Source organism: Patiria miniata, unplaced genomic scaffold (genome assembly GCF_015706575.1).
Source record: "Patiria miniata isolate m_02_andy unplaced genomic scaffold, ASM1570657v1 HiC_scaffold_29, whole genome shotgun sequence".
Classification (NCBI taxonomy): domain Eukaryota; kingdom Metazoa; phylum Echinodermata; class Asteroidea; order Valvatida; family Asterinidae; genus Patiria; species Patiria miniata.
Window position 1 is genome coordinate 26,716,731 of NW_024037068.1, and position 27,297 is coordinate 26,744,027.

At 39.4% G+C, this 27,297-nt stretch overlaps 2 protein-coding genes across 2 annotated transcripts; both read left to right on the plus strand.

The window, feature by feature from the left end:
• Positions 1 to 1,724: 1,724 nt before the first annotated feature.
• Positions 1,725 to 12,827, plus strand: LOC119735773 (tyrosine-protein kinase Mer-like). Its single transcript, XM_038209693.1, has 18 exons — positions 1,725 to 1,816; positions 2,683 to 2,985; positions 4,421 to 4,729; positions 5,569 to 5,898; positions 6,270 to 6,551; positions 6,931 to 6,954; positions 7,305 to 7,577; positions 7,794 to 7,955; positions 8,218 to 8,245; positions 8,541 to 8,608; positions 8,931 to 9,140; positions 9,328 to 9,438; positions 9,985 to 10,172; positions 10,284 to 10,406; positions 10,517 to 10,628; positions 10,971 to 11,067; positions 11,185 to 11,284; positions 11,609 to 12,827. Exons 1-18 carry the CDS (start codon positions 1,744 to 1,746, stop codon positions 11,684 to 11,686), a joined length of 2,871 nt encoding a protein of 956 aa, XP_038065621.1. The 5' UTR covers positions 1,725 to 1,743; the 3' UTR covers positions 11,687 to 12,827.
• Positions 12,828 to 16,228: 3,401 nt separating this feature from the next.
• On the plus strand, positions 16,229 to 24,000 carry LOC119735334 (fibroblast growth factor receptor 1-like). Its single transcript, XM_038209030.1, has 13 exons — positions 16,229 to 16,556; positions 17,040 to 17,369; positions 17,565 to 17,861; positions 18,204 to 18,533; positions 19,271 to 19,408; positions 20,375 to 20,584; positions 20,764 to 20,874; positions 20,970 to 21,157; positions 21,317 to 21,439; positions 21,550 to 21,661; positions 22,067 to 22,163; positions 22,893 to 22,992; positions 23,923 to 24,000. The coding sequence occupies exons 1-13, from the start codon at positions 16,229 to 16,231 to the stop codon at positions 23,998 to 24,000; spliced, it is 2,442 nt and encodes an 813-aa protein (XP_038064958.1).
• Positions 24,001 to 27,297: the final 3,297 nt, after the last annotated feature.

Genomic DNA, 27,297 nt, shown 5'->3' on the forward strand with positions numbered 1-27,297 from the left:
AAATACTGGTATGCCCCTACAACACTCTGGGATTCATTTGAATGATGCAGAATTGAGCATGGTTTAACAAAAATAACCTTAATAATGAAAGGTTTGCGGAAACACCATGTGCAAATAATTTCTCAACTAAGAGAATGGTTCTGAAAAGAACCAGTGGTATAAACTCGACGTTCCGGCCAGTATGCTCTGACCGTCTTCAGGAGAGGAAGACGGTCAGAGCATACTGACCGGAACGTCGAGTTTATACCTCTGGTTCTTTTCAGAACCATTCTCTTAGTTGAGAAATTATTCGCACATGGTGTTTCCGCAAACCTTTCATTATTTAGTATCTCCACCATGCAAAGCCTCAAATCTTACTTAAAAATAACCTTGGTTGTGCACAGCCATAGTCTGTGCGTAAACTGCATATTTCAAAGAGCGCCCTCATTAAAAAGGTTGTTCAACCCACTCAATCGTCCTTAATACTAAAATGCATTATCGGTTGTAAGCTACAAGCAGTCACAGAGTACATGTATAGAGTACACTGATTGAATTTCAATAATCATCAAACAAAACATTTTAATTTGATGTCATCGGACTGTAGGAGTGAAAATGAATTACTGTCGCCGTGAATACATGCATATAGTGTCTTCGTTTATTCGTTATTGTTTGCACAGGTGTTTGTTTTTTTATGTGGACCTGCGATACAAATGTAGGCTGTCCAAAAGTACAAACACACCTTGTCCACTGTTACAACTTGCAAGCATTTTTAACTTGGATTTAAAGGTCTGCCAAGGTCGCTAGCAAAACCACGTCGTGACAAATTACACGTAAGCCCATAGACCTTCTCTGTACCTTGTGTGAATGACTAAGCACCATGCACTCTATTGTGTGGGTTTTGCGCAAATATCTGACCCGTGCCGTTTCAATGCAAGTATTTATCCTTTCATTTGGCTTTATAATTTGTTCAGTAGGCTCGCAAAAAAGGGAATACCTGGTTCAGATTGGGTGGAAAATGATTCAGTAAGTTTAATGCACTATACCCCGTAGGCCTGGCATTCGTCTCGTCTCGTTCAGTGAAGTTGCCTACGTGCGTAATTCGGTGCGATGGCGTCGGCACTCATTTTTCACATTTTTGCAATTGGGTTATTAAGTTTTCAAGGAGGTAAGAACAACTTCATTGATTTTTTTTTTTTTTTTAATTGTAAGTCTAAAATATCTGATATTCTATATGAGTTGTAAGGTTTTTGAACGGATTATGATTGAAACATCCCAGATCATCGGTGTTCATACCGTCAGCCGCTAATCTTCACATACAAGACAATTTTGAGGGAAACTGAAAGCCCTCTTTACAAGATTCCAACATTTAAAATAGTACTGAATTCCACGTATAACTCATAACATTATAACGCCTCGGCTTAAAAAAAAGTAATGTAGTTATGGAGTTATATCAAACTATGTTTTTTTGTATTTTCTGTTACAGAGGCGTTCGTGGAGCTTGTTTTAACTGGACCCGAATGGGTAGATCCTGGGCAGGACGCAGTATTCACATGCACACTGAACGATACTACTCCGATATTTGCCCTAAATTGGCACATAAGTCCCGTTGCGGAACCACTCGGTAATTATAACGCAGTGCCATTCTTAGAGTGGTTGGTGCTTACGGGTCAGTTTATTAACCACAACAGCGTCCACTATTCCTTGGACAGGGACTCCCCAGGATACCCAATGACCATTAAGTCGGTGACAGTTGATGACGAAGCAATGTACTGGTGTGAAATTTACACTCGGAGTCCATTCCAAAACCACATAGCCACCAAGGACATGCGCGTAAGAGGTCAGTATTCGTTATAACTTTCCTACCGTTTTCAGGTTGTCTTATATTACAGCCAGAGTAAAAGTTCGTTGATCGTGGAAAGTTGTGTTGTTGCCTCCAATTACAAATGTCAATATCTAATTTTGCAAAAATTGTTTAGCCATTTCAGAATCATGGTGTTGGCTCTTAATTCTTAGGCGGAAGGAGTGGGGGAATTTTGATCTTAAACTATTTTAAGCATAATCATTTAATTTGTATTTTCAATAGAATGTTTTCATTTGAAATCGACACAATTGAAACTGTCAATGAAAAGAATGTGTTTTTAAGTATTAATTTCCCTTGTTATGTAAGCATTATTTGAATGTAAAATAACATGGTCTTATCGTTCGCTACCCATTGTAAACATGAGAAACATGGTTTATGTTAGTCCAAAGTGTAGAAAAGGTCGGGCAACACAATTAGGGAAAGAGATTTTTTGGACAAATTAAGTACAAATAATCTTAGTGCGACTGGATTTGTTCCATGTTAGGTTTGATTTTATTCCAATCTTACATCTTATCACTATGTCTGAAATCCTCAAAAAAGACAAAAAGTAATCACCTTAATACGAGCAGACTGGCTCCAGGTCCATAGATAATAGATACTGATTGTGGGCGGGAACCAGCCTACCTCTACACCTTGAATAAAATGGATTTATTGTTTGGCCGCAAGTAATTCAAAAAACAAAGCAATTAAGGACAAAATGTGTTCGTGTTAAAATACGAAATACAACGGGAAATACATCTATAAAATAAAGTCCCGTTTGATGGTGATTTCAGTAATGCAAAATGTTCACCTCAGTACTTGATTGGCAGAACTGACGAAAGCCCTTCTTATTGCTTGTCCAGGTCCCCCTGCAACCCCTGTGATCATTGGAGGCGCAGCAATGATTGAAGATGCTCCAACTATACTGACGTGTACAGCAGACATGGGATATCCTGATGACTGGATTTTAGTTTGGTCCAATGGAGGCTCACCTATAACTGGTACCAATACGAGCTCGTCTGCAGCAGGTAGCCGCTTCAATTTTACCAGCATTTTGAACTTGACTCCGAGAAAGGAAGATAGTGGAAACAACATAACGTGTGCTGCACAGAGAGCTTCGTGGACGGTTAGCCCTCAAGGAACGCTGGGACCTATCGACGTACGATGTGAGTTTATGAAAAGTAAACGGCATACTCTATAAATTCCAAAGATTGAAAAGGGAGCAAACAATTTTTCAATATTTTTTTTATTGAAATACACTGGAAAAAAAGAACCCATGAAAACTCAATCAATCCGGGTTAGCTACAGCGGTACTTTCCTCGCCTTCTAACGCCCTGACCCGGGTTCGATCCCTATGGGCATGTGGATTGAGTTTTCCTACCTGATTCCGTGGGTTTTCCCCAGACTATTCTTCTAATCTATGGTGTTCCTTCCACAATCTGAAACTGTAATTTCTTCTCATTGTCTTCTATTTACTGGGCCCCATGGGAGACCAGTTGATCCCACTGAATGGGCTACCCAGTTGAAAATCAGAATTAAATAAATTCCACTGAATACATTTCACTGTAGATTCAGTTGATGGGAGTAAATCGTGACTCGAAATTAGTTAATGTCCACTGTTATACGTAGCGGCCATCTTCGAAGACATATTTTGTTATTTTGATTCGGTGAGAGTGAATGCACAAATCATTTATGCATATCCCGGCAAAACAGCCATTGCCCTGTTAAGATTTACTACGCATAATAGCACGTTACCCACGACCTCAATGATGACGGTTTTAATGTATCCTCATTTCAGCATAGGCGTAGCAAGCGGGGGGGGGGGGGGGTATTTCTACCCCCTCCCCCAATATTTTGTAAAGACTGCCCTTTTCCACTCAATGCCTGTTTTTACCAACGCTTACCCCCAATAATTTGTAAAGAGTGCCCTTTTTTAAGAAGTGCCCTTTTTTCTGAACAAGTGCCCTTTTTAAAAAGATGTGCAGCCCTTTTTGTGCCATCGGCCGTTCCTGGTACCTTTTTTTAAATATCACGCATGTATCGCCCTGAAGAGCACCATATATTGTCCGTTCGTGTGCATAATCGTCGGTTTTGAACAGCGACCCCATCGACAGATTGCCCACCCATTCCGCTTGTTGATTTTACGGAGGCCAGGTGTCCGGAGAAAAAAAACCTGTTTAAATTTTTCAAGAAATGCCCTCCCCCCCAATAAATATGATGTACTACGCCACTGTTCAGTGTATCTAAGGGCCTTCAATACACACGTTTCAGGTCGTTTTTGTGTCCAAGTAATTAAGCTGTAAATTAAAGAATATAACAAATGAATGCCTGACTGACTCTTATAGCTGTCACTTTAGTGCTAAAAAAGATGATAACGCAAATGAATCGGCCATATCCTGCCCATCGTGGTCACACGTGCAAGAAAGGAGTTCCAGTGGATAGCCATTCTGTCTTAAGTAGTCGAATTTTACTGGGCTTTTGGTCAAAATTCACCAAACATTGCTTTGTTTATTTTATGTTTGTCTCCCTTGAATTTGATCACATACAGTAGTTTTCACTGTGTTCGAATTATAGCATTTTTTCTTTTTTTTACACCATCAGATGTTCCTGTATTTTTAGCAGTGTCATCACCCGCAAACCCTGTTTTTGAAGGACGCTATGTGTCAATGTCCTGTTTGGTAGATGCCAACCCAAGACCCGATGACATCATTTGGGAGAAGCAAGGTCCTGGTATTGCACCAAGTTCTGATATGTCCGTGTACAATGACATTAGTATGGCCAGTGTACTGACTCTTGGTAGAATAACAAGAGAGCAGTCTGGGTACTACTCCTGTAGAACCAACAACGGTGTACCTACCGACGATCCCAGTAGTGATGTGGTCTCAACTAAAGTCCCTGTTATTGTGCAGTGTAAGTTATGATGTAACGATATTACCATAACACTTTTACATGTTACCTGTCTTTTTTTTCATTGTGAGGATAAACAAAAGCTGTGCACGTGATCGCCGTAGAATCAAGAGGACCCCTGCGGTGAAGAAACCATTGCCGTAAATTATATTGTACAATTCAACATACCCCATGATGGATTATCTAAATGATAGCTATAGTTCAATGTTTTCGCCAGTGGAGGGGGGCCTTCGTGATGCAATCAGCGGCGTTTCTGCACCCCTCCCCATACAAAATAATGCCCCGGTCCCCCCCCCCCCCCCACCACTGAAAATGTGCTACTCCTTTTCACGAACGGGTGTATTTTTTACGGTTGTGCCCCCCCCCCCCCCAAGCGTTTTGATTGTACGGAGGCCGGGACCGATGTCCAAACAAACTATCTACCTTTCAACATGGATACTTCAAAACTGCCCCCCCCCCTATTGTTACCTCCAGCCCCCTCCCCCCGCCCTCCAATGCTGAGAACACTAGCTGCGCCGATGGAATTGATAGCGTGTCTGGATTAAAACAGGTTTCGATTTATTACATTTATCGTCTTACTTGTTCAAGTTATCTTCTTACTTGTTTGATGGCCGTCTTGAAGGTATAACACGCTCGCTTTCTAAGCTTGGACAGACAAATGAAAAACGACTTTAGTTACTTCCATTATTTTATGGACATAGACATCATACTTAGATTGACACTGCATCTGTGTCTTCAGATTTGGTATATTTAATAAAAAGCACTTTTTTTCAAATTAATGGGACTGCATAAACTAGACACGGTGCAGTTAAATTAATTACCTGTATCATTTTCCCACACAGACGAGGTCAACATCACCAATAAAGTAATGATCGAAGTAGGAGTCAACGATGGCGATGATGCTGTCTTGACCTGCGTCGCTGTGGGCAATCCTCGGCCAGTCATGGAGTGGTATGGTCTAAACAACACGGATATAACTACTGATTCTCAGGACGGAAAATTCCTTGTTACAAATGAGATATCTGGTGGAGACGGAACGTTTGCACTCGAAGTCACCAGCACGTTAACCATCAACGCCGTAGATTCCGGAGTTGATTACGGGGTGTACACCTGCAACAGTTCGAATGGCATCGGAAGAATAAACTCACTGACCATCACACTTACTGGAATAAGTAAGATAATTTCAAAAATTTGGGATTACAAAATAACGTAGATAATGAAGTATTCCGCTATAAGATGTCTTGTCATGTTATATCGATCACTGAACAATCTGACATGTATTTAAATTGGGGCGTAGATGATACAATTAAATGATGAAGTCAATTATTAAATGATTGGAATATCATTTAATAATTTAAATAAGAATAAAGACCGACAATATACTGCCTGTGTTTTCTATAAAGATTACTGTTGTCCTCCTATAATAATCCACAGACAACATGTATATTAAAGCCGATCATTTACAACATTCTCTTGTTCTGTTATTGATGTGCGTTTTACTCATTTATCTGAAGTTGTCTTTACACATTCCTGTTTCCTGCAGAACGACCAGACAAGCCTACTAGTGTTGAGATAACCGAGAGGACGGCAGAGTTTCTGACTGTGACATGGACCGCGGGCTATGATGGCGGTGAGACTCCGTCGTTCCGTGTCAGCTGCATCAAGACATCAGACTCCACAGAGGTATTCACTGAAGAGACAGGTGGGAAGACAACATCCACAGCGACGGGTCTGGATGACTACACAGAGTATGAGATCAGGGTGTATGCCAAGAATTCCATTGGTGAAAGCATTGGATATGGCAACACAATGGGATATACACTGCGTAAGTATACGGTCTAGAGTTCCGCTTTTATTTTGTTTTCAGATGTTCTTATAGAAACTTTTGAAATCAACAGGTTGTTTATCGTTATGTTATATGAGCGAAGAGTAATATACTAATAATGTCTCTTGAATTGTGTGGTTCTGAGAAGAACCAGTTGTTTTAAGTCGACGTTTCGAATAGTGTGCTCTGTTCATCATCAATGCACACTCTTTAGGATATTATCTGAGCAGATGTAAGCATGTTTTCATTGCATTAAATTTTATATCTTCAAAAGTGCATTTCTTATGAAAACGATCAATGTAATTCATTTTTCTCAGATATGTCAGCTCTTTTTTCTTCTTATTTTCATGATTTGCTAAACATATCTGCATCCTTTCAGCAAGCCCGCCCTCACCGGAAACAGGTAAGCGAACCAATCGGTATATCAACTGGCTGAATTGGTTTTCTGTTTTTTTTACTAACTCCGACCTGGACTCTACTCGATGACAAAATTGAACAGTTAACGTAGCGGCTCAGTTGGGTTTGTGTACTTGCTCCCCATTCTGAAAGAAGTGATAGGGATGTAGTCGAGTCCGTCACAGATTCAGCCACAAGTCAAGTCACAATTAGCAGTGGATGAACAATAACAAAGGAAACAATCTTTGTAAACATGCATTGGAATATCTTGCGAGTTGAACTGGGACCGGATGACTTGTAATGGACTGGACTAAAGGCTTGGAACTTATGGCTCTAAATTGTGGCACATCTTTCCAGGGATCGTCATCGAGTTTAATACGGATTCTGGTTACATGAAAGTCGAGTGGTTGAAGGAGGAGAATGGATGCATCCAGCTGGAAGTCCAATACCAAGGCAACGACACTTGGCAGGAGTGTGGAGATTGCATTGAGTCTGATCAGACAGTAACCCTCTCTGAATGGTGTGCGTCATCACAGAGGCGAAGAAGACGAGCTGTAGGGGACATTGAAGCCGTCCGCGCCAGACTTTGCATTGGTGGCTTGTGTAGTCAACCAACGGATGTTAGGAAAGGTAATCAAATCTTAAGTCTCTCACTTTACAGATAAACGTTGGTAAGGATGTCATATTAAATTGATTGGCATTTAAGTAAGGTAATGCGTTCAAATCGAATCAAAAAAAAATATTTTAGTAGCAATACAAATTTCAAATGCTGTAGAAGTGTTTGAAGTAGCAAAACTTTGATTAGTTTGTTTGTTGGGTTGGTTGTTTGTTTGTTTCATATTTAAGTGAAAGATCCGCCTGCACCCGACATGCCTGGTGACAATCCTGGGATCAGTGTCGGTGTCATTGTCGGTGTCATTGTCGGTGTCATCATCGGACTTTTCGTGTTAATTGCCATCGTCGTGCTCGGAGTCTTCGCAAAGAGGAACTTTGGAAATCACGGCAAAGGTAAGATTGAGAAGTGTGAGATGCTTTCGTAACGGAACACTCTCTATTGTCTTAGATTTTTGTTGACTACAACTGTATTGTTTTTTAAAATATGCTTCTACACACAAACATGAAATTTAAATTGAATTGAAACAGAAACAATCAATTGTAATGAACTCACAGTCCACAATATAGAAGACGCCCTGGCCTGCCTTTCACGTTCACCTTAAATATAATTTAACCTATATTGACTTTTAATTGAGATAATTGCTTTTAATTGCAGAGGACAGAGAGACCGTGGATTTGTCAATGTAAGTTCAATGACCCATAAGCCAAGTCATCGTTAATTTAAAATGCCCGCGACTGAATAACAAATTGCCCTCCGTTTTGTAATGTGAGTGTTTGAGTATCATTCCGACACAATACAAACTTATATAAAATCATAGCGATTATGGTTTCTGGTTGAGTATCAATGCTGTTGCAGTGCGAGAAAACAGGAAAGAAATGCAGCCTTCATTACTACACGACCTGATGCTCGGTCGTGCTTGATTATCCATTTTGTTGCAGTGCAAGTCCGCTTATTCTTGTTTTTTTTTTTTTTTACAGGACAGACGTGCAACGTCATTCCACAATTCCACAATCCGACGCACAGTCACCCTACCAAGAAATAACGGGTATGATAGCACCCAATAATTTAAAAAGAAGTAAATTGCTTAATGGATACCTCGGCCAGTAATGACGAGAATATAATCAAGCAAAACAAAGCCGCGTTCGAACAATGAAAAACATAATTGCAGGTATTAAAACCTGAACAATTCAAAATTTACTGAGGCAATCTCACATTAATTCAATCAAAATGGCACCATAACCGAGATAGAGAACTTTCGTATGTTACCTGATAGCTCATTATAAGATGTGTGAATTATGAATTAAAGTACGAATCATACATTCGCAACTATTTGAGGTGCTACGATATTTTGAATTAATTTATTTTAGAATTAGCCATCATTAGTCGGCCAACCAATCAGGAACCAGAAAGGGTGGATTATGCAAATGTCCCAACTGCACATAAGGCCTTCCCACGTGATCAGCTGAAGATTATCAAAGAGCTCGGACATGGCAACTTCGGTCTTGTGCTTCTCGCTGAAGCCTCGGGGATGACGCTGGGGTCAAAGGTCACACTGGTTGCTGTCAAGACACTTAAAGGTTAGATGTAATGTTATGAGGAAGATGTTGTAGTCTTCCTGGTAATTTGCTATATTTTGTCACTTTTGCCAGTTTGTAGATTGGAGCATCAAATTAAGTCAGAGTTTTAGGAGAAAGTGAGAAAAATCGTGAATTTATGACTAGTCAAACGATAACTACTATTTTTTTCATGGACTCACTTCCGCAGAGGGAGCCGGCCAGAGCGATAAAGCTGACATGATGAGGGAGCTAGACCTGATGAAGAAGTTACCAGACCATTGTAATGTAGTCAGGCTCCTTGGGTTCTGTGTAGAGGAAGGTAAAAAGCAAAACAGTCCACTAACGTGATTTTGCAAAGAATTGGAAGTTATTTCAAAGTTTTTGTGGGACTTTGTCAGGAAAAAGTTAATGGTGCTATTTAATACTTTTGTATTATTATAAAGCAAAAGAGTGAGTTTTGAACGCATCTATATACTTTCAATTCTAATCAATACAATAAGCCTGATGTACTGATGGCGTCACACTTTGTTTACGTGTGTGCTTTCCTATGGTGCTCAGTGGATCGTGGGCCCCCACTGGCTCCATGGGAAAGTGCACATGTGAACAAAGTGTGATGTCATCAGAACAGAGGCTTATTTAGTGCAAAGTGAAAGGGCGTGTTAGATTGAACAGATAGTGCGCGGAGCCTTTTGATTTCATTTGTACTTAGGTTACTTGTTTCGAATACAGTAGTTGGACGAGTTGTAAGATGTGAGAGTTTTGTAACATGGTGTTTCTGAACATCAGTCATATTGTCTTTAGAAGGCTAAACTGATTGATTGTTGCAAAGTAGACCTAAGCTTCCTAACTTCTTGTTATTTCACAGACCCGCCATATATCATCGTGGAATATCTGTCTAGAGGCAACCTGAAAGACCTTCTTAAAGACAGTCGTAGTAAGGGAAGGCGTGTCTATGGCAACCTGCATGGTATCAGTAAGTCACTTACCTCCAAGGATCTGATGAAGTTTGCTAAGGATGTTGCTGATGGAATGGCTTTCATCTCATCTCAACAGGTACACTCTAACTAGATAAAACTAGATAATTTTATGATTAGGAGTTTTGTTGACAAAAAAAATCAAGACAGCTTCCGTAAATAAAGTGAAATAATATTTGTTGACACACAGTGCATTCACAGGGACCTTGCTGCCCGTAACGTGCTTGTAGCTGAGGACATGACGTGTAAGGTGTCTGATTTCGGACTCGCTCGTGACGTCATGAACATCCGAGTATATGAACGAAGGTCAGAGGTGAGTGTGGCGAAGACAAAACAAGAGAACAAAAAGTCAGGATTTTTTTGGGGTTCCACACAATTCCAAAATCGTTAGTTGTAATAATTGTGGACACATTAATTTTGCAGGGTCCCCTACCCATGCGCTGGATGGCTCTAGAGTCTATTTTGGATGACGTGTACACAGCGGAGAGTGACGTATGGTCTTATGGCGTACTTCTGTGGGAGATAGTTACTCTAGGTAATATTTTCGGCAATTACGTCTGAAAAATAAAACAACAAGCAAAAGAAGTTTCCATTTTTGACAAACGTTCAGGCAAAATACTGCATGAGTGGGTGTGAGCTAGGCCATACAATGTTCGTAAGTTCATTCCAAAAGATCGCCATTCCATGTTGAATACATTTTACATCTGCATCAAAACAATCCTGTGGTTCATGGTTTGAGTTTCTCGGGAAGACTGCAGAAAAATGTGCTCGTTCTCTTAGTTTTTATACAAATATATCTTAATATCGCTTTCAATTTGAAAAAAAAATCTGCAATTTTTTTTTTTTTGAAAATGTTATTTGCATTGTGTATATAAAGGTGCTCGTCCATACCCCGCTATGACAGCGAATGTGATGATTGGTAAGCTTCAGTCTGGCTACCGTATGCCCAAACCACAACACTGCCAACAGGAACTGTGAGTACTATCTCTCTAAATTATTCTTGTTTCCCTGTAATAGTTGGACTCTTTTTCCTGAATCTGTTTAAATATTGTCAAAAACGGCTTATTATAGCATACCATTTTTTCCTGCAGGTATGCAATGATGCTTAGATGTTGGGATGATGATCCAGACAACAGACCGACCTTTACGATGATCAGTGCCGAGCTGGAAAAATACATCAACAAGGGAAAGGTACGCGATTTCTATCATCAGGACTACTAGAGAACCGCCATTGGTACTCCTTTTGAAACAAAAGGAATTCAAGTAACAAAGCAACTACATTTCTGTTAAGGCCATTGAGAAAAAACTTTACTTTGCAGGCAAATCCTTCCTATTTGTTATTCATTATTGATTAAAATATTGCCTAGATAAACTGTCGGTACCGCTGGCATCTTAGTGTAATTATATGTCAATGCAAACAACAGATTGATGAGTAAAAACAGTGATTTTCCCTATCTTCCGAGTGAGGGCGCTACGCAAATATAATGGTTGGTTCCCGTTTAATTTGGTCGACAGGAATTCATATCAATCAAGGATTTCCAAAGGACCGTTTATGAAGTGGTGCTGGAACAAGGAGCAGGCGAGAAGGTGTAAGATGGACTGGGTCGCATTAAGATGGAAGACATCGGAGAATTCTTTGATTTATTCAATTGTATACTTATGTTAATCATGTTATGTTACTGTAAAAAAAATGTATCCGGGAAAGGAAGAGACAACTGTCAACGTAAACAATTAATATGAAAGTTGGTATCGGGAAGTATGTAACAGGTTGTGTGATAGCACAGTAGTGACCGTACTTATTAAGTTACAGTGGTGAAGGGCAAACAAAACCACATTAAAGTTTTACGGTTTTAATATATATAAACTTACATCTTACAAACAAACTTACATTTCGAATTTGATTACTTTTTGTGATGACACTTTTATCATATTTAAATAATATGTTTTTAGTTTCACTAAGCATAACATTTGTAAAATAGAAGACAAAAGCTGAATAGACAAAAAGTACAAGTGTTTGAATAATCTTGCATTGTACATAGAAGCAGTGGCAAAACAGTACTTCTTACTATCAATCCTACGTATTAGATGAAAGAACCTTTGATTTCAATTAGTATTAAGTTGTACTTTTCGTTTTCTTCTAGCATTCAGTTTTACTTTTTGATTTCAATTAGCGTAAACTTTTACTTTTGATTTCAACTAGCATTAATTCTACTTTTTGATTTCAATAAGTATTAAGTTTTACGTTTTTGTAGTTAAGATCCAATGTTAGTCTGACAGAACACACTGGCAGCAATTTTCAATAAGGTTCAGTCCCTGCTCAGAGGAAACAGAGGGTGAGATAACGCGATGATAAATAAAATGTACAGTTAACATTGCCATTAAATTACACTTTAAAAAGTGCCGTAAGAAATGCATGTGGTATATATTTCGATGCACCACGTATAGCGAGAATATTTGTAAAAGACAGCACAGTCTTTTTTTCAATGACATATTTGAAGAATACTTTCAAGTTCTCGGTTGTACATTTTTCGCACGATTTCGTGAAGTTTAGAGTAATTACACTGCCACAGTATGCGGGCAGGAGCGATTTTTTTCGTCAGCGGGTGAAGCGATTTTCCTGAATATTCAGTAGTTTTGATGGGAAAATTGTGTTTATTCATAAAAACAAAACACTGACGTAAGCAATATTGTTATATAATCAAGACATAGCATTTCAAAAAATGGATGTCGTTGAGAAAAACAATCAAAAGGAACGAAAAATTTCATTTTTGCCCGTATTATTCTACTTTTTTTCTTCAAATTTCAAATTTTCATTGAGGGGAAATAATTCGAGAAACTAATAGGTGTCTTGCAATGGTCCCATCGAAGCTGCTTAATGTTCATGATATAGCTCCGCTCTCCTAGAGAAACAAAACGCGGGCGGGTACTGGAGGACAATCCATTGGTCAATGAATACGATCTGGATAAATGAACTTTACATTTATGGCTTAGGCTGCAACTTTTAATGCACACAGACTAATTGTTTATAATTTACGCAAGTTAAAGGAGTAATTTAAAGCACGAACATTAATTTGAAGAAAAAAAGTTTGACAGAATGGCTTGACAGAATAGCTGGTCACTGCCACTCGCCGAAAATAACTTTTATGAACACGCATTAAAAACAAGATATTAAGTATGATATAGTAACTTACAGATTATTTTATCAGAATTTTTGTTTTGTTTTATCAAATATTCAAACTAGAGTTATTGCTTCACATAATCTTTTTTCTTAACCTGAACATAATATAGGAACATCGGAACGAAAACTACGGTAAAATTCGGGCATTTTTTGGAATTTGGTTAGTCACGTGACATTGGCGCTTTCCTAATAAAAATAGGCAGAATGTTCAGGGTCCAGGAACCCGGTCATTTCGAAGTCACATTATGTGAAGTCATAAACTCTTCATTACAATTGTAATGGCATGTCTGCACTTTGGCTCAAAACTTTATGCCCATGGGCGTCGCGAGGATTTTTTTCGGGGGGGGGGGCAAAGCAAAGTTTTCCCCAAAATTCTTTAACTTTTTCAATGTACTCTCAATTTATCATTTTTCCGAGCGTCAGCAGGAGAGCCTTTGCCCTACCTCCCCCCCCGCCCCGCCCATCAAATTTGCAGTATGGCTTCGCTGCAGCACCTCTCCCCCCCCCACCCCGTTTTTTTCCTTTTTCTCTTTCCCCCTTTTTTCGTTGGGGGGGGGGGGGGAGTGCCCACTTGCCCCTCCCTCGCGACGCCCATGTCGATGCCCTGACAGCTGCAAGACTCCGGTGTACAGAATGTATTCATTTGGTTTTTTGTGAAGAGTTCTGATTAACAATGCGTCAACTGACTAATAACAGTAACGTGTAATAAAAGTTCGATCCACGGTTCTCAATTTCCACATCTATTTGAAAACAAAAACAATTTCAAAATATCTGGGTTGCAAGTAAACATTCCATTGTAAACTTTCGTATTGTTATAAAAACACACAAGCAATGTATATAATGTATAGCCATCTTTCGTTCATGTGATGTTTAGTTATGACACTCTATCAAATGGGCCAGGCGAGTTTGGTTGGCCTTGATTCTTCCTTACAAAAGCAACAATTCAAAAACAAGCAAAACGAAACTTCTGAAACTTTGTTGATTTTGAACTTTATCAAAAGAAACTTCCGGGTTCATTAAAAATGGTAAGCGTATTCCAAAAAAAAAAAAAAAAAAAGAAATATATACGTCAGACTGTGCGAGTACAGCAGATATCATTGTAGTGTGTCGTCGGTTAAGGATATAACCAACGAGAAGGTCTGTGTGGTACCGCAATATGGAGCCAATATTTCCTATATTCATCATTGTAGTTGGATTGGCATGTTTTCCCAGAGGTATGTAGATCAAAACGTTGGTTTTATATTTTCCATAATTACAACCTTGTTTTCATAGAAATGAAATTAAACTCACAATCGAGTATAATACAGTGTGTTCACATCGTAGATGTGTTCTGTTAATTAAGTTATATTTACATTGAATTCGTTTTACCGATTTCGTAATTCTGATTGCTAAAAACCTGTTCTGTAGCGTATATCATGGAATGGTCATGTTTCTTTCTGTAAATTGGAGCGCATGCCCTCGTTTCAGTTAATCCCGTGATATGGTAAATGCGGTAATACATGTAGGCTTTTACCATTTTATATTTTATATTTCCAGCTTTACATGATTGTATCATAATATCTCTTTATGCTCATTTGGGTGTATATTATATTGCTGTGCATCAAGCGTGAATAACAGTAAAGAACTTTAGATATTCGACGTTCGATCTAAACAATGTCGCCATAATTAAGGGATATGCCATATTGTTAATTTGTAAAACGAATATGCATCCCTTCCTGCCTTCATAGACCTTATACGCCAAATAATAAAAATAGTTTTTCATGATACCGTACACTTTGTACGTGAAACGGAATATTCTCATTGTCTCATATTTTGTTTTATCCTTCAATAAATCTTTATCCGATGAATATGATTTGTGATGTAGTTTGAAATTCCATATAGGCGTACGTTTTGAACAATGAGTACAGCATGTTCATTTTCCCGTAACATCTGTACACGACTGTGAAAGGTTTTCAACTTCCGATAGATTTTGGTACACGTAGGCCTATGCAATGATTATAATATTCAGACTCGGTTCCTGGCTATAATGTTGCAAGTGTTAGTGCAGGGGAGGGTATATGATCGCCCACTCAACCCGACCTTTTCAAATTCAACGCTTTTTCACATCTGACAACTTTTTCGAACTAGGAAGAATAATAATGCTAGACAAGTTCGCGTTTTCGGCTGGACTTAAATGTGAAATTAATTTGTGTAAACTCGACGTGGACGAAATTACCAGTGGAGCTTAAATATAAAGGAGCCGGATTAAATTGATCATCTCAGAACGGGGGGGGGGGGGGGGGGGATTCCCCCCCTCCCCCTCAGAACTCGGTCATGGAGTGACGAACAATTATGAAACTCGGTGAATGCATGTTACAAATATGAACATACCCAAGGTATTTAATGACTATAGGTTAAAGGGTTTTGGAATTATCGGCTTATTTATTAGTCATACGCACCTATGGTAATTCTGTTTTGTGTACACTACATAGGGGGAAAATCACTTTTCACGGCTCATAGCACCGAAAATTGTTTGCTGCGTGGAAACCCTTGGTCGGAATTTTAAGTTTTTGGCATCAAAAGATGCGCAAGACGCGAGGCTTAAAATTCGGGAAAGCTCGGGTCGGAAATAAAGTGGCAAGGGTATCGCGGAAGAAAGGTTGAGGGGCGGATCTTACCCCGGCCCTTTTAGGGTTGATGACTTTTCTGGACAAAATCAAAGAATCTGTCCATGGAAATTGAATGCAACAAGTGTAAGGAAATCGTATATCTTATTGACGTGCATTTATTCAAACCTGTTTTGAAAAAGAATTAAGAGACAATTACACAAATTGACGAACGACTGACAACATGCTGATAGTAGACGCTAGGCTTGCGATAATTTCTTCTGATTTAGAGGTTATAGTCTCATTTACTCTTTTCCTCACCCATTCTTTACAGTTTCATTCAGCCAAGACTCAGTGTCAACAGCTCCTGCCATGACAGTGTATGAGGGCAGTCAAGCTACTCTCATCTGCAATTACACTGGATCCTCAATACAAAGTCTGGAATGGATGAAAGATGATGACGGCGCCATTCAGTCGCCTACACAGATTGCTGAAATCATTTACCATATTGGCAATGAACCTATTTATCACAATGGTTACAACTCGTCGACTTACACCGCCTCAATAGATTGGCACACAAACACATTCAACTTGCTTATCCACTCTGTTGACGTGGCTGCTGATGGAGGGACGTTCTGGTGTTTTGCTAGATATTGGGTGGGAACTCTCATTATATCGTCTATTGATTTGACTGTAATCGGTAAGAATTGTACGTATGTTTATACGTATTTGATTTTGAATTTTTATTCACATACAAAACTAGTCTTAGCTTTCGCTTTCATCATGTACTTTTGACAATGCATGCTGCCAATCACCTTCCACGTGTTTGGTTTATAATAACATCGTTTTCCCTTCTCGCACACGGTTATCGGGAAATTGACTCCCAATATGTCGCCTGTTTGTTAAGGAATCCAATTGGATTGTGTCTTAGACTAATTAATAAGATGGAATTTTGCGTTGAGGTAATGCATCAAATTAGGTTTTGCCCTTCACCGACGTATAAACACGGTATACTCTTAGATTAAGTTAATGTTCGACATGTTCGACAGCTACTATTTTGATAGCGCACTGCGTTTCTTTCTCACGACGTACACTTCCGCTGCATATATAAGTTATTCATTTAAGATAATAAAGTACCAGTGCATTGACTAATCATTTGTTAATCTAATTTGTTTGGATTCAGTGCTACCTAAAACCATCGCCTTATCGGACTCATCAACAAGCTATCCTTCCGCTGGTGGTACAGCGTATTTGCTAAAAGGCATGGATCACCGATTCACTTGTGAGGTACCAGACATAAACCCAGGAGCCTCATTCACGTGGTCTCTAGGTGATGCGACCATCACACCATATAACACCGTGAATGTCACAGGTGCTGATAAGCTGACTACCAGCACTAGTATGGCTACCTTCTCGCCAACATGGAGCCATCATGGAAAGACGTTACGGTGCCAGGCTTCCAACGATGAAGAATATGAAGGGATAAGCGTAAACATCAGGCTTTATGTTATCGGTATGTAATCGTGTTTCTTAATGAGCAAACAAAAGTGTCTAGTGATGGAAATCATGTCTCATATTTTTTTTGTGGAGGGGGTTGTATTACTATAAAAGGAGCACATGAATGTTTGCGAACATTAGGATTTTCATTAATAATGCAATTAATGAAAACATTGAAATTTAAATTTTGGCGTTATCTGTTATCTTTTAGGACCCACTGAGACTCCTGTCATAACCGGTAGTACATCCATGACTGAGAATGAAGCGACTCTGCTGACGTGTACAGCAGACATGGGATATCCCGATGACTGGACTCTGGTTTGGTCCAATGGAGGCTCACCAGGTCCAACTACGAGCTCGTCAGAATCAGGTGATCGGTACAGCTTCACCAGCACGCTGGACTACACACCAAGGAGACAGGATAATGGAAACATCATCACATGCACAGCAAATAGGGCCCCGTGGATCCCTGGACCAGTGGGATCTCTGGGTCCGATTGATGTCAAATGTAAGTTTGCAAAACACTTTGAATAAAATGACTAATGATGAAATAGATCAAGGAAGAGGAAGTATGTCATTCCGTTTCTTTTGGGGGGGGGGGGGCGGCATGCACCTCCCTGCATTATGCGGTGGTGTAAGTGCAACGCAGTGTACATTTGTTTTAGAGACTGGAGAGGTGGCAGTTCTAGACCAAAGAAATTACAGTATCTAGACACGATTATTATTATTATTATTATTATTATTATTTCCATAAATGCGAAATGAACAGTGGATTGTGTAGCGCGTCTCTATTCCATAAGCCAAGAGGCAGAGGCCTGTATTGTTTCGCTGTTTTTTGTTTCACTCATAGACGAAGTCAACATCACCAATAAAGCAATGAATGAAGTAAGAGTCAAAGATGGTGAAAATGCTGTCTTAATCTGCATTGCGGTGGGTAATCCTCAGCCACTCATGGAGTGGTATTGTACCAACAACACCATGATTACCAGTGACGTGGATGAAGGAAAGTTCCCTGTAACACATGAGACATCTGGTGGAGATGGAATTTTTGAATTCAAAGTCACCAGCAAGTTGACCGTCAAGGCAGTAGATTCCCGGGTTGATTATGGAGTGTACACCTGCATCAGTTCAAATGGCATCGGAAGAGAGGACTCACTGAACATCACCCTCACTGAAATAAGTAAGAAAATTTGAAGAATAGAGATGATGTATAGAACAGATCAAAAATGGTTTTACTCTGTTTTAAAGGGAAAATACAACATTTGCAAACATCAAAAAATACAACTACCAAATCATTTTGAAATACCTTGCTGGACTGTTAGTGAATGACAGTGTAAAGCATCCTGTAAAATCATGGCACCTGGTTTACTGTCATTTTCAAGAAAAGTGGTATTTTTGTATCAATTTCCAACGCTGATCGGCCGATCAGCGTTGGAAAAAACTGGCTTTTTTTCAAATACTGGCCCCAATTGACCATCGCACTTGTTTGCAATCGATTACACACCTATGAACGGGTACGAGCCAGCTAGACTGGTTCCCTGACCTTACAATTCCCCAATGTATGTAAACTGCTCTGTTTCTTCTTATATGGAGTCAGGGAACCAGACTACAGGAAAATGATCGTTTTTCTTGGTTTTTATAGCATTTTCGAACCCAAAACCTCAAAAAAGTCAGTGTAACTATATTTGCTATATATTTCCAACCCCCCAATTCCATCCATTTCTGAAAATTACAGCAAAAGCAAATGATGTATATTCCCTTTAAAGTAAAATCGCAGAGATTCTTACCATAACTGAAATTTTACTGACGCTCTCCTTTTGTTCGTTCCACGATGTTGTTAAATTAACCTTTGGATTACAATATTTCTTAATTGAACGACCTGTCATTAATACATGTTTGTGTGTGATTGTTTACAAGTGACCAATGTACCTCCAACGACAACTGTGCCTGATGACAAGACAGTGGTCATTATTGGTATCATCATCGGGTTTGTCGTCTTAACTGTCATCGCGCTTGGAGTCTATGTCACAAGAAGATCGAGGAAAGCTAGTGGCGGTAAAGCGTGATAGTAACAATATTTTGTTTCAGGACTTATTACTGCATGTCAAAATGCAAGAAAAAAGTGAATAATTTATGATAATATTCGGCAGATTTAAAAATAGTTTCCAACACCTCCCTTGTTCTTCTGCTAAAACAAGCCATTTGCCGTTCTGGACCCGGGCCGCCCTCTTGCTCTAATAATAAAGCGATTGACCTTTTACAGAAATTACCGTTTTTTTTCTTTATTGCTTTCAGAGGCTGCATCAACCATAGACATTAGAATGTAAGTCCATTGCCTTTTTTTCTGAAAATCATGGCTATTTACATTGTGCATTAGAGATTAACTCAGAATAAGTAATATCTTGATATATTTTTTATTAACGTTTGATGATGTTCTTTGCAATACAAGTAAGCATATACTACTGTCCCTTATATTCAAAGGCGCCCTCAATCCACACCTCCGCCACCAGGAACACAGTCAGCTTCACAGGAACTAAACGGTAGGCCATCAAATGTATTTCTTTCTTTCTTTCTTTCTTTCTTTATTTTCATTATTTTCCCCATTACTATATTTATCCTTGGTAAACCCAAACAGCACAAAGCTGATAATTACACCTCACCAAGCAAGGTCATGTCATGAGGATAGTCATGTTTCTCATTGAGGAGCGCAGTGCAATTGTGTTCCCAGCTTAAATATTTGAGATTGTAAAGACACCTGACATAGTCATATAATACTCATAATATGCCAAGATTTGGATTCTCATTAAACTCACTGTACCGATCGAGCAGAACCTTGACTTCCAAGGGATTGCACCGAGAGTGCACATCCTAAGACGAGCGGTTAAGCTCTGAACGATATACAGCGCGGGTGTGAGTCACCAACGATCTACCTCTCGCTTCAAATACTTTGCTAAATAATAGGTAATTAGACGTTCACAAATTGTTTCAAAATGCTCGAGTATTCTGCTATTTATATTGCAGAATTGGACTGCATAAGTCAGCCAGCCAATAAGAAACCAGGGACAGTGGATTATGCAAATGTCCCAACGGCGCACAAGGCCTTCCCACGTGATCAGCTGAAGATCATCAAAGAGCTCGGACATGGCGCCTTTGGTCAGGTGCTTCTAGCGGAAGCCTCGGGGATGACACAGGGGTCAAAGGTCACACTGGTTGCTGTTAAGACTCTAAAAGGTTAGTTGAAATATCAGGAGATAATAATGTAGCCATGGTAGTTTTAAAAGCATTGCCAGTTTGAAAATTGCAATCAGGTAAGTTTAACTTAGGGCAACAAATCAGCACTATATGCTTTTTAGGTTGTATAATGTCTTTAATTAATATGCGATCATCATCTCTCGATGTAAATTATGCAGACGGAGCAGGCAATAGTGAAAAAGCCGACTTGATGAGGGAGCTAGACCTGATGAAGAAGTTACCTGACCATTGTAATGTAGTCAGGCTCCTTGGATTCTGTGTAGAGGAAGGTAATTCAAGCAACTATTGTTTTTATTGGTTTGTTTTGTTGCCTTTTGTTTTGTTGCCTAGAAAGTGTTAACATACTGCCTTCGTTTTCTCACAGATCCGCCATACATCATTGTGGAGTATCTGTCTAGAGGCAATCTGAAAGACCTTCTTAAAGACAGTCGTAGTAAGGGAAGGCGTGTCTATGGCAACCTGCATGGTATCAGTAAGTCACTAACCTCCAAGGATCTGATGAAGTTTGCTAAAGATGTTGCTGATGGAATGGCCTTTATCTCATCTCAACGGGTAAGCCCAGTTCAGTTTGTGATCATTCGGTCAAGGAATTCGTTATGTCTTTAGGAGCAGCATTAGTCAGTGAGTTAGCAGCGAATTTGTTTTATTACAAAAGTGTGACTCCGGTACTGCCAGAGTTACTGAAGTGACGTTATCTCGAATGTATTCTAGTGCATTCACAGGGACCTTGCTGCCCGTAACGTGCTTGTTGCTGAGGACATGACGTGTAAGGTGGCTGATTTCGGACTCGCTCGTGACGTCATGAATATCAGAGTGTATGAACGAAGATCACAGGTCAGTATTGTGTAGAATCGGCGGGGATAAGAAATCTCTCTTTTTATTGATTAAAACAGGTGAAAATTATATAGATAGGTGGTAATTATGTGGATACTTTCATTTTGCAGGGTCCACTGCCCATGCGCTGGATGGCTTTTGAGTCCATTTTGGATGACGTGTACACAACAGAGAGTGACGTATGGTCTTATGGCGTACTTCTGTGGGAAATAGTTACACTTGGTAAGTAATTGCATTAATGCAATCGACCTGTGTGTGAATTGATTACTGAACTGGCACAGTGATTAAACAAATTCAATGGAGTGTCACGTGGAATGTACTTGGTAGCACACACACAAAAAAACAATCTCTTACAGATTTTAAATCCCTCACATATTTAAAGCGGTACGTAACAAATGGTGATGATGCATACGACATGTGCAATTGGGGTCTTTACTCTGAAGCAGGGTTTCAATAGCTCCAAGAGATTATTGCTAGTGTAGGGGAGTTGCTGTAGTATTTAAAGCGAATCCCCTCGATCTACATAATTACTTCCGTTGCCCACCAGGTTGTGCTTGTTTTAAAAAAAATGGTGTCAAGACAAAACCAAATTCTGTTCTTTTTTTGGTCTTCATTTATTTGCTCAAGGTGCTCGTCCGTACCCCGCTATGACAGCAAAGATAATGGTTAACGAGCTTCAGTCTGGCTACCGTATGCCCAAACCACTACACTGTCAGGAGGAATTGTAAGTTTATTACATGCACTGCAAATATTACTTCACGTTTCTGTTAAAGATTTTAAAACCATCCAAATTGTACTGTAATGAATGGGCTCTATTCACGAGTCGGACATATGAAATTGAAAGCGAGGTACAAACTTCATTTGTTTTGCATTTGCGAAGAGAAATGAAACTATAAAAGAAAGTTAATTACAAATTAACACCAATCTGCTCTGATGAATAATTAAACATTTATAGATAAACATACCATATTGTTTAAGACAATTGAAAGTAAGATAGTCTGTCACCATCCCTTTCAACAGTTCTCAATTTAAACAATATATTCAGAAAACACGACCAAAAATGGATTCCTCGTGGATAAAGTCCATTCTTGAATGTTTCTAAAGATACAAGGTCGAAAAAGGAAATCTTAATTTTCAAAGTGAACCCGTTATGTTCGAGTAAATCAGGTGCTGTGAAGACGCCAGTGTTGGTCACAATAGGATTGCAAAGTTATTGATACACTTTTCATGTTGTTTTGATCTAAAACTGCATGTTGCAAATATTTTTTTATGTATATGTAACTTACATTTAACAGAGAATTTGCTTAAATGACCGCATTTCTACTGTGTCTACTTCAAAGATTGAGACATTACAGCGCCCTCAGTTTGTTCACAAAATATGACCTTGAACTGTTCTCTGCACAATCCAAAGACTTGATCAATTGTTTAAAATTCATTGTATCTTCGATGTCAGGTATGTGATGATGTTGAGATGTTGGTATGAGGACCCAGACAGTCGACCGACATTTAAGATGATCAGTAAGGAGCTGGACAAACTCATCACCAAAGAAAAGGTGAGAGTCGGAAAAATTACGTTGTGATTAGATTGGTCAGGTTAACCATAAAAAGGCCTGGGGCGGACCTCCCCCCGTACTTTCTCTGATATCGCTCTAACGCATTTTCGTTATCGTGCCGAGCATTTAGCATGTTTTCTAGCTATTGTCGTGCAGTCATTGTAACTCCAATTCTATGAAAATCGGATAAACCGTTTTCGCGAAATGTCCATTTTCCAGGTCGAGTAGGCCAAAATGTTAATCTTCCCATCGACCGTGCTTGAATCACACGCCTGAGAGTGTGAACTACATATATGCATGGTAAATGACCATGGTAAAACATTTTGTCGGTTTGAATAGAAAGTTATGTGATGTACTAATAATGGATGTGTGTGCATGCATGCCAACTTTCAAAAATATTTGTAATGAGACAACCGATATCTTGGGGAGGGTGTGTGTGTGTGTGTGTGGGGGGGGGGGTCGCTCCTCCCCCGCTTCTGAGAACTGTAAAAAAAAAAAAAAAAAGCCGGGCCCATTTAGGGTTAACAACGGAGTAGTGGCGATTTATGTTTCACTTTGTCTGCCGTACCTAACCTTTAGAACAAGGATGTCATTTTGAATTGGTACTAAAAATCAATTCCCCCCCCCTAGAAAAAATGAGTTTGAAACTACTGTTAAATAGAGTTTGCGTTTCTAAATGAATAGGCTCTTTCAAAAACCATCCATGAGTATTGAAGTAAAAACCTGCCAGATAATATGGTAAATTTCAGATATTTTGAGTTAAAAACAAAGTTTTCTTGAAATTTGCTCTTGCTCAATAAACATTGGTCCATTTGAACTAAACCAAAGAAGGCCTTTTTATCATAATAGCAAACATGAGATAGGATGTTGCACTTAAGTCTTTAATTCCAAACAAATCAGATACATTGGATATCATCATTTGATTTACAGGAGTACATATCACTCGATGATTTCGAGGAGAGCATCTATGAAGTCGCGCTGAAAGATGATGCCGGCGAAAAGGTGTAATTATGGTGGGTCATGTGCCAATCTTCATGGCGACATTTGATAGAGCCGCTTAACATAAGATGTTGCATAGGAAAGTATTTTGCTTAGCCAAACCAGCGGAGCGATAGTTATTAATAATTTACATGACATAACATTTGGCGGATGAGCCTATACTGTTACAAACAAAACCGCTTTTTTTCTTTACATTTGGGATGCCAGGACCATTTTGTAAAACGCAATGACATATTAGACCTAATGACACGTCAAAACACAAACTCAATTGAGAAAAGCGTCATGTAAAGTATTAATAAAACAGTAATTTTAGGTTCGAAAACTGTGAAAAGAATGATAAAGGTTTATTTTTTCAGAAAAGAAAACCGGGTGTTTTTTTTTTTTTTTACATTTTAGTGTTAATTATACTGAACACAATTTGCTTGAGGCAGTTTCCCAAAATGTATTTATGTTTGCAAATAGTCGGAGATTGTTAATTTTAAAGTTTCGTTTTAAAATGAATGTAATGTCAATCTATCAAAAAGCAAATGTATCGTAAACGTATTCGGGGATAAAGTATGCATAGTATGCATAAAAGTCCCATTCAATGAACGATAATTATAATTTTATTACTCGGATGGCTCGGATTTGGTTGCTTTAGGTCAAACATATATTCAATTTATTCGATCAATCAACCAAATTTGTCTTAATATACAACTGATGATGTTGACAGAAGCCAATGCTTGTACGTGGTAATGGAGCCAATAATTGCACGATTCATAAAGCCTCTTGCGAGATACTGCCTCATGTCAATATAGAGTAGTCGTTTGAAGACAGGATGAGATTATTGGAATGAATTCCTATTGAAAGCAGGAGTGAGTACTTGAAAATATATAGTTCCCCTCAGATTTTATTTAATGACCATTTTTTTTAAATGTAAATTATAGACATCGAGATATTTTAACAATGCATCATTACAAAGCACGTATTAATGCATATTTGATGGGGATTCGTAACAGTCTTTTAGAGTAGTCTTTTTAGCTATTTAGAATGAACCTGAACCATTTTTTTTTTATATGGCGAAAGAAAACCTACATTTACTTTGGGGGGAATGTAGTCTAGATTAAACAAAACTCGCATAATAAACACGTTAGATATGATTTGAAGGTTTACACTGTAAAGTAAGCAGTAAGAGTCAGTTTACGGATGCACCAAGTGATACGAAGCGCTTTCGTGAGTTTGTGAGGTTCTGAAAAGAACTAGGAGTCTGAGAACTCCATTCATTCAGCTATAAAGGACTGCAATGCATTGCATATTTTGAAGAGCGCCCTCATTAATAAGTGATTCAGCCATAGTTTAAGAAATAACGATAGTGAGTGCAAGAAAAAAAAACAGAGAAGCGTGAACTGATGAAATATGAAAAAAAAAAATGATATGCTAACCATCGGATTACGGATTAAAAAAAAACCAAGAATCTTAGTCTGTTAAGATAATGTCCCAGTGGGTAAACTGTAGCAAATCCTTATTGTTCCCAACTTCGCCTGACACATCCAGTTCAAATTAAACAAAGTACTACCCAAACTTGCCTCAGAGTCATTCATTTTAGCGAGAATTTGAATGCAGTAAAGAACGTCAAATGTAGGAACCGCCCCGGAGGGGTAGATTTAACTCCTGTAAAAGTGGATGGAAATACAGATGCACAATTTATATATGTAGCAGAGCTTTGAGAAATAAGTTTATTAAGTTGTGCTGCTCATTCAAGAATGACATGCATAATCAATGAACAAGCATTAATCAAAATTATACAACCATGCAATCAACGAACGCTGGCTTTATCATTATTATAATCTGAAAGAGACAGTTCAGTCGTAATTTGTACCTAACACTGAAATTTTTGTAAACACAGTAAACAATTTAAAGAACATCGTTAAATGAACTAACAACTTTGAGCTCATTTTTTAAGGGATCCATTTAGTCGTGCCAGCATTTACTTTCGATTCCAATGAAATACGATAACTTCCTGCGAAACTTTGTGTCTTAGGTTGCGTCATCGGAGCGCCTGGCCTTGGAATATTTTAAAAACCAGGCATTTTGTGTGGACAAGAAATAGCAAACAATGCAGCAGTTGACTTTTGAAGTTATACACTATACATGACTTGAAGCTTTGCTTGGGGATTAGTTAAATTATAAAATTTGCGGGTAACACCATGTGGAAAGAAATCTCCTCTTGGAAGAAGTGTGGTTCTGGAAAGAACCGGTTGATGGAGTGTAAATCTCGACGTTTCAGACAGTGCGCTCTGTCCGTCCTCAGGAGGGTGAGTGATGAGATGTGGATGATGCTGGAGGTTTAGGGCTGTGCGTGTGCAGTTGGGCGTGACCAGATGCCTGTGTGCTGGGGTATGTTGGAGGAAGGATGCAATGGTTGCTTGTGCGCTGAAGTGAGTCGGATGTAGGATGCTGCAGGTGCGCTTGGGTGTGTTGTCCTTGTGTGTCTGTAGTTGGGCTTGTATAATTATTGTGTGGATCAGTGTGGTTGACCTTGATGTTGGCCTGGCTGAAGACGCGTTGTAGCTTGTGGGAGATGTGGCCGATGTAGGGTAGGGTGTCAGTTGCGTTGAATTGAGGGGGCGCTGTTCCTGTGCGGTTGCTGGTTTGGGATTGTGGGTGTTGGTGTTCTTGTAGCCTTTGAACTTGAGGGATGTCCTGATGTGATGGAGCTCTTTTTTTGAGACGGACTTGGTTGCAGGTGTTACAGGCTCGGCGTAGTAGGGTGTTGCTGACCGCGGACTTGAAGCGTGGGTGGTGGAAGGATGTCCTGTGTAGGTGGCGGTCGGTGTGCTTGGGCTTGCGGTGTACTGTATGGGAGATGGAGCCATCCAGATGCCGGGTAACTTTAGACATCGAGGAAGGCTAGGGTGTTGTTCTGTTCTTGTTCCATGGTGAGCTTGATGAAGGGGTGCTGCTAAATTACGAAGGTGTCGTCCGCGTAGCGTAGCCACATATCTGGTTTGAAGTCTGCAGCCTCGATGGTGATGATGCTCTCGAACTCTTCCATGAACAAATCCGCCAGGACCGGGGATAGAGGAGATCCCATGGCGGCCCCAGTGGATTGGTCATAGAACTGGTTCCTCCACTGCAAACAAGTGGAGGAGATCAGGTGTGGATGAAGTTGTTGACTTGTTCCTGTGATAGGTTGGCTCTGTCTTGTAGTGCGGGGTCCAGTAGCGTATCTAGCTTTCGATGTCATGGTTGGGGGGGGGGGGGGGGGGGCAACCGCACATTCGCGCCGAGATGTAGACATGATGAGCGGACCAGTCTTCCAAATGG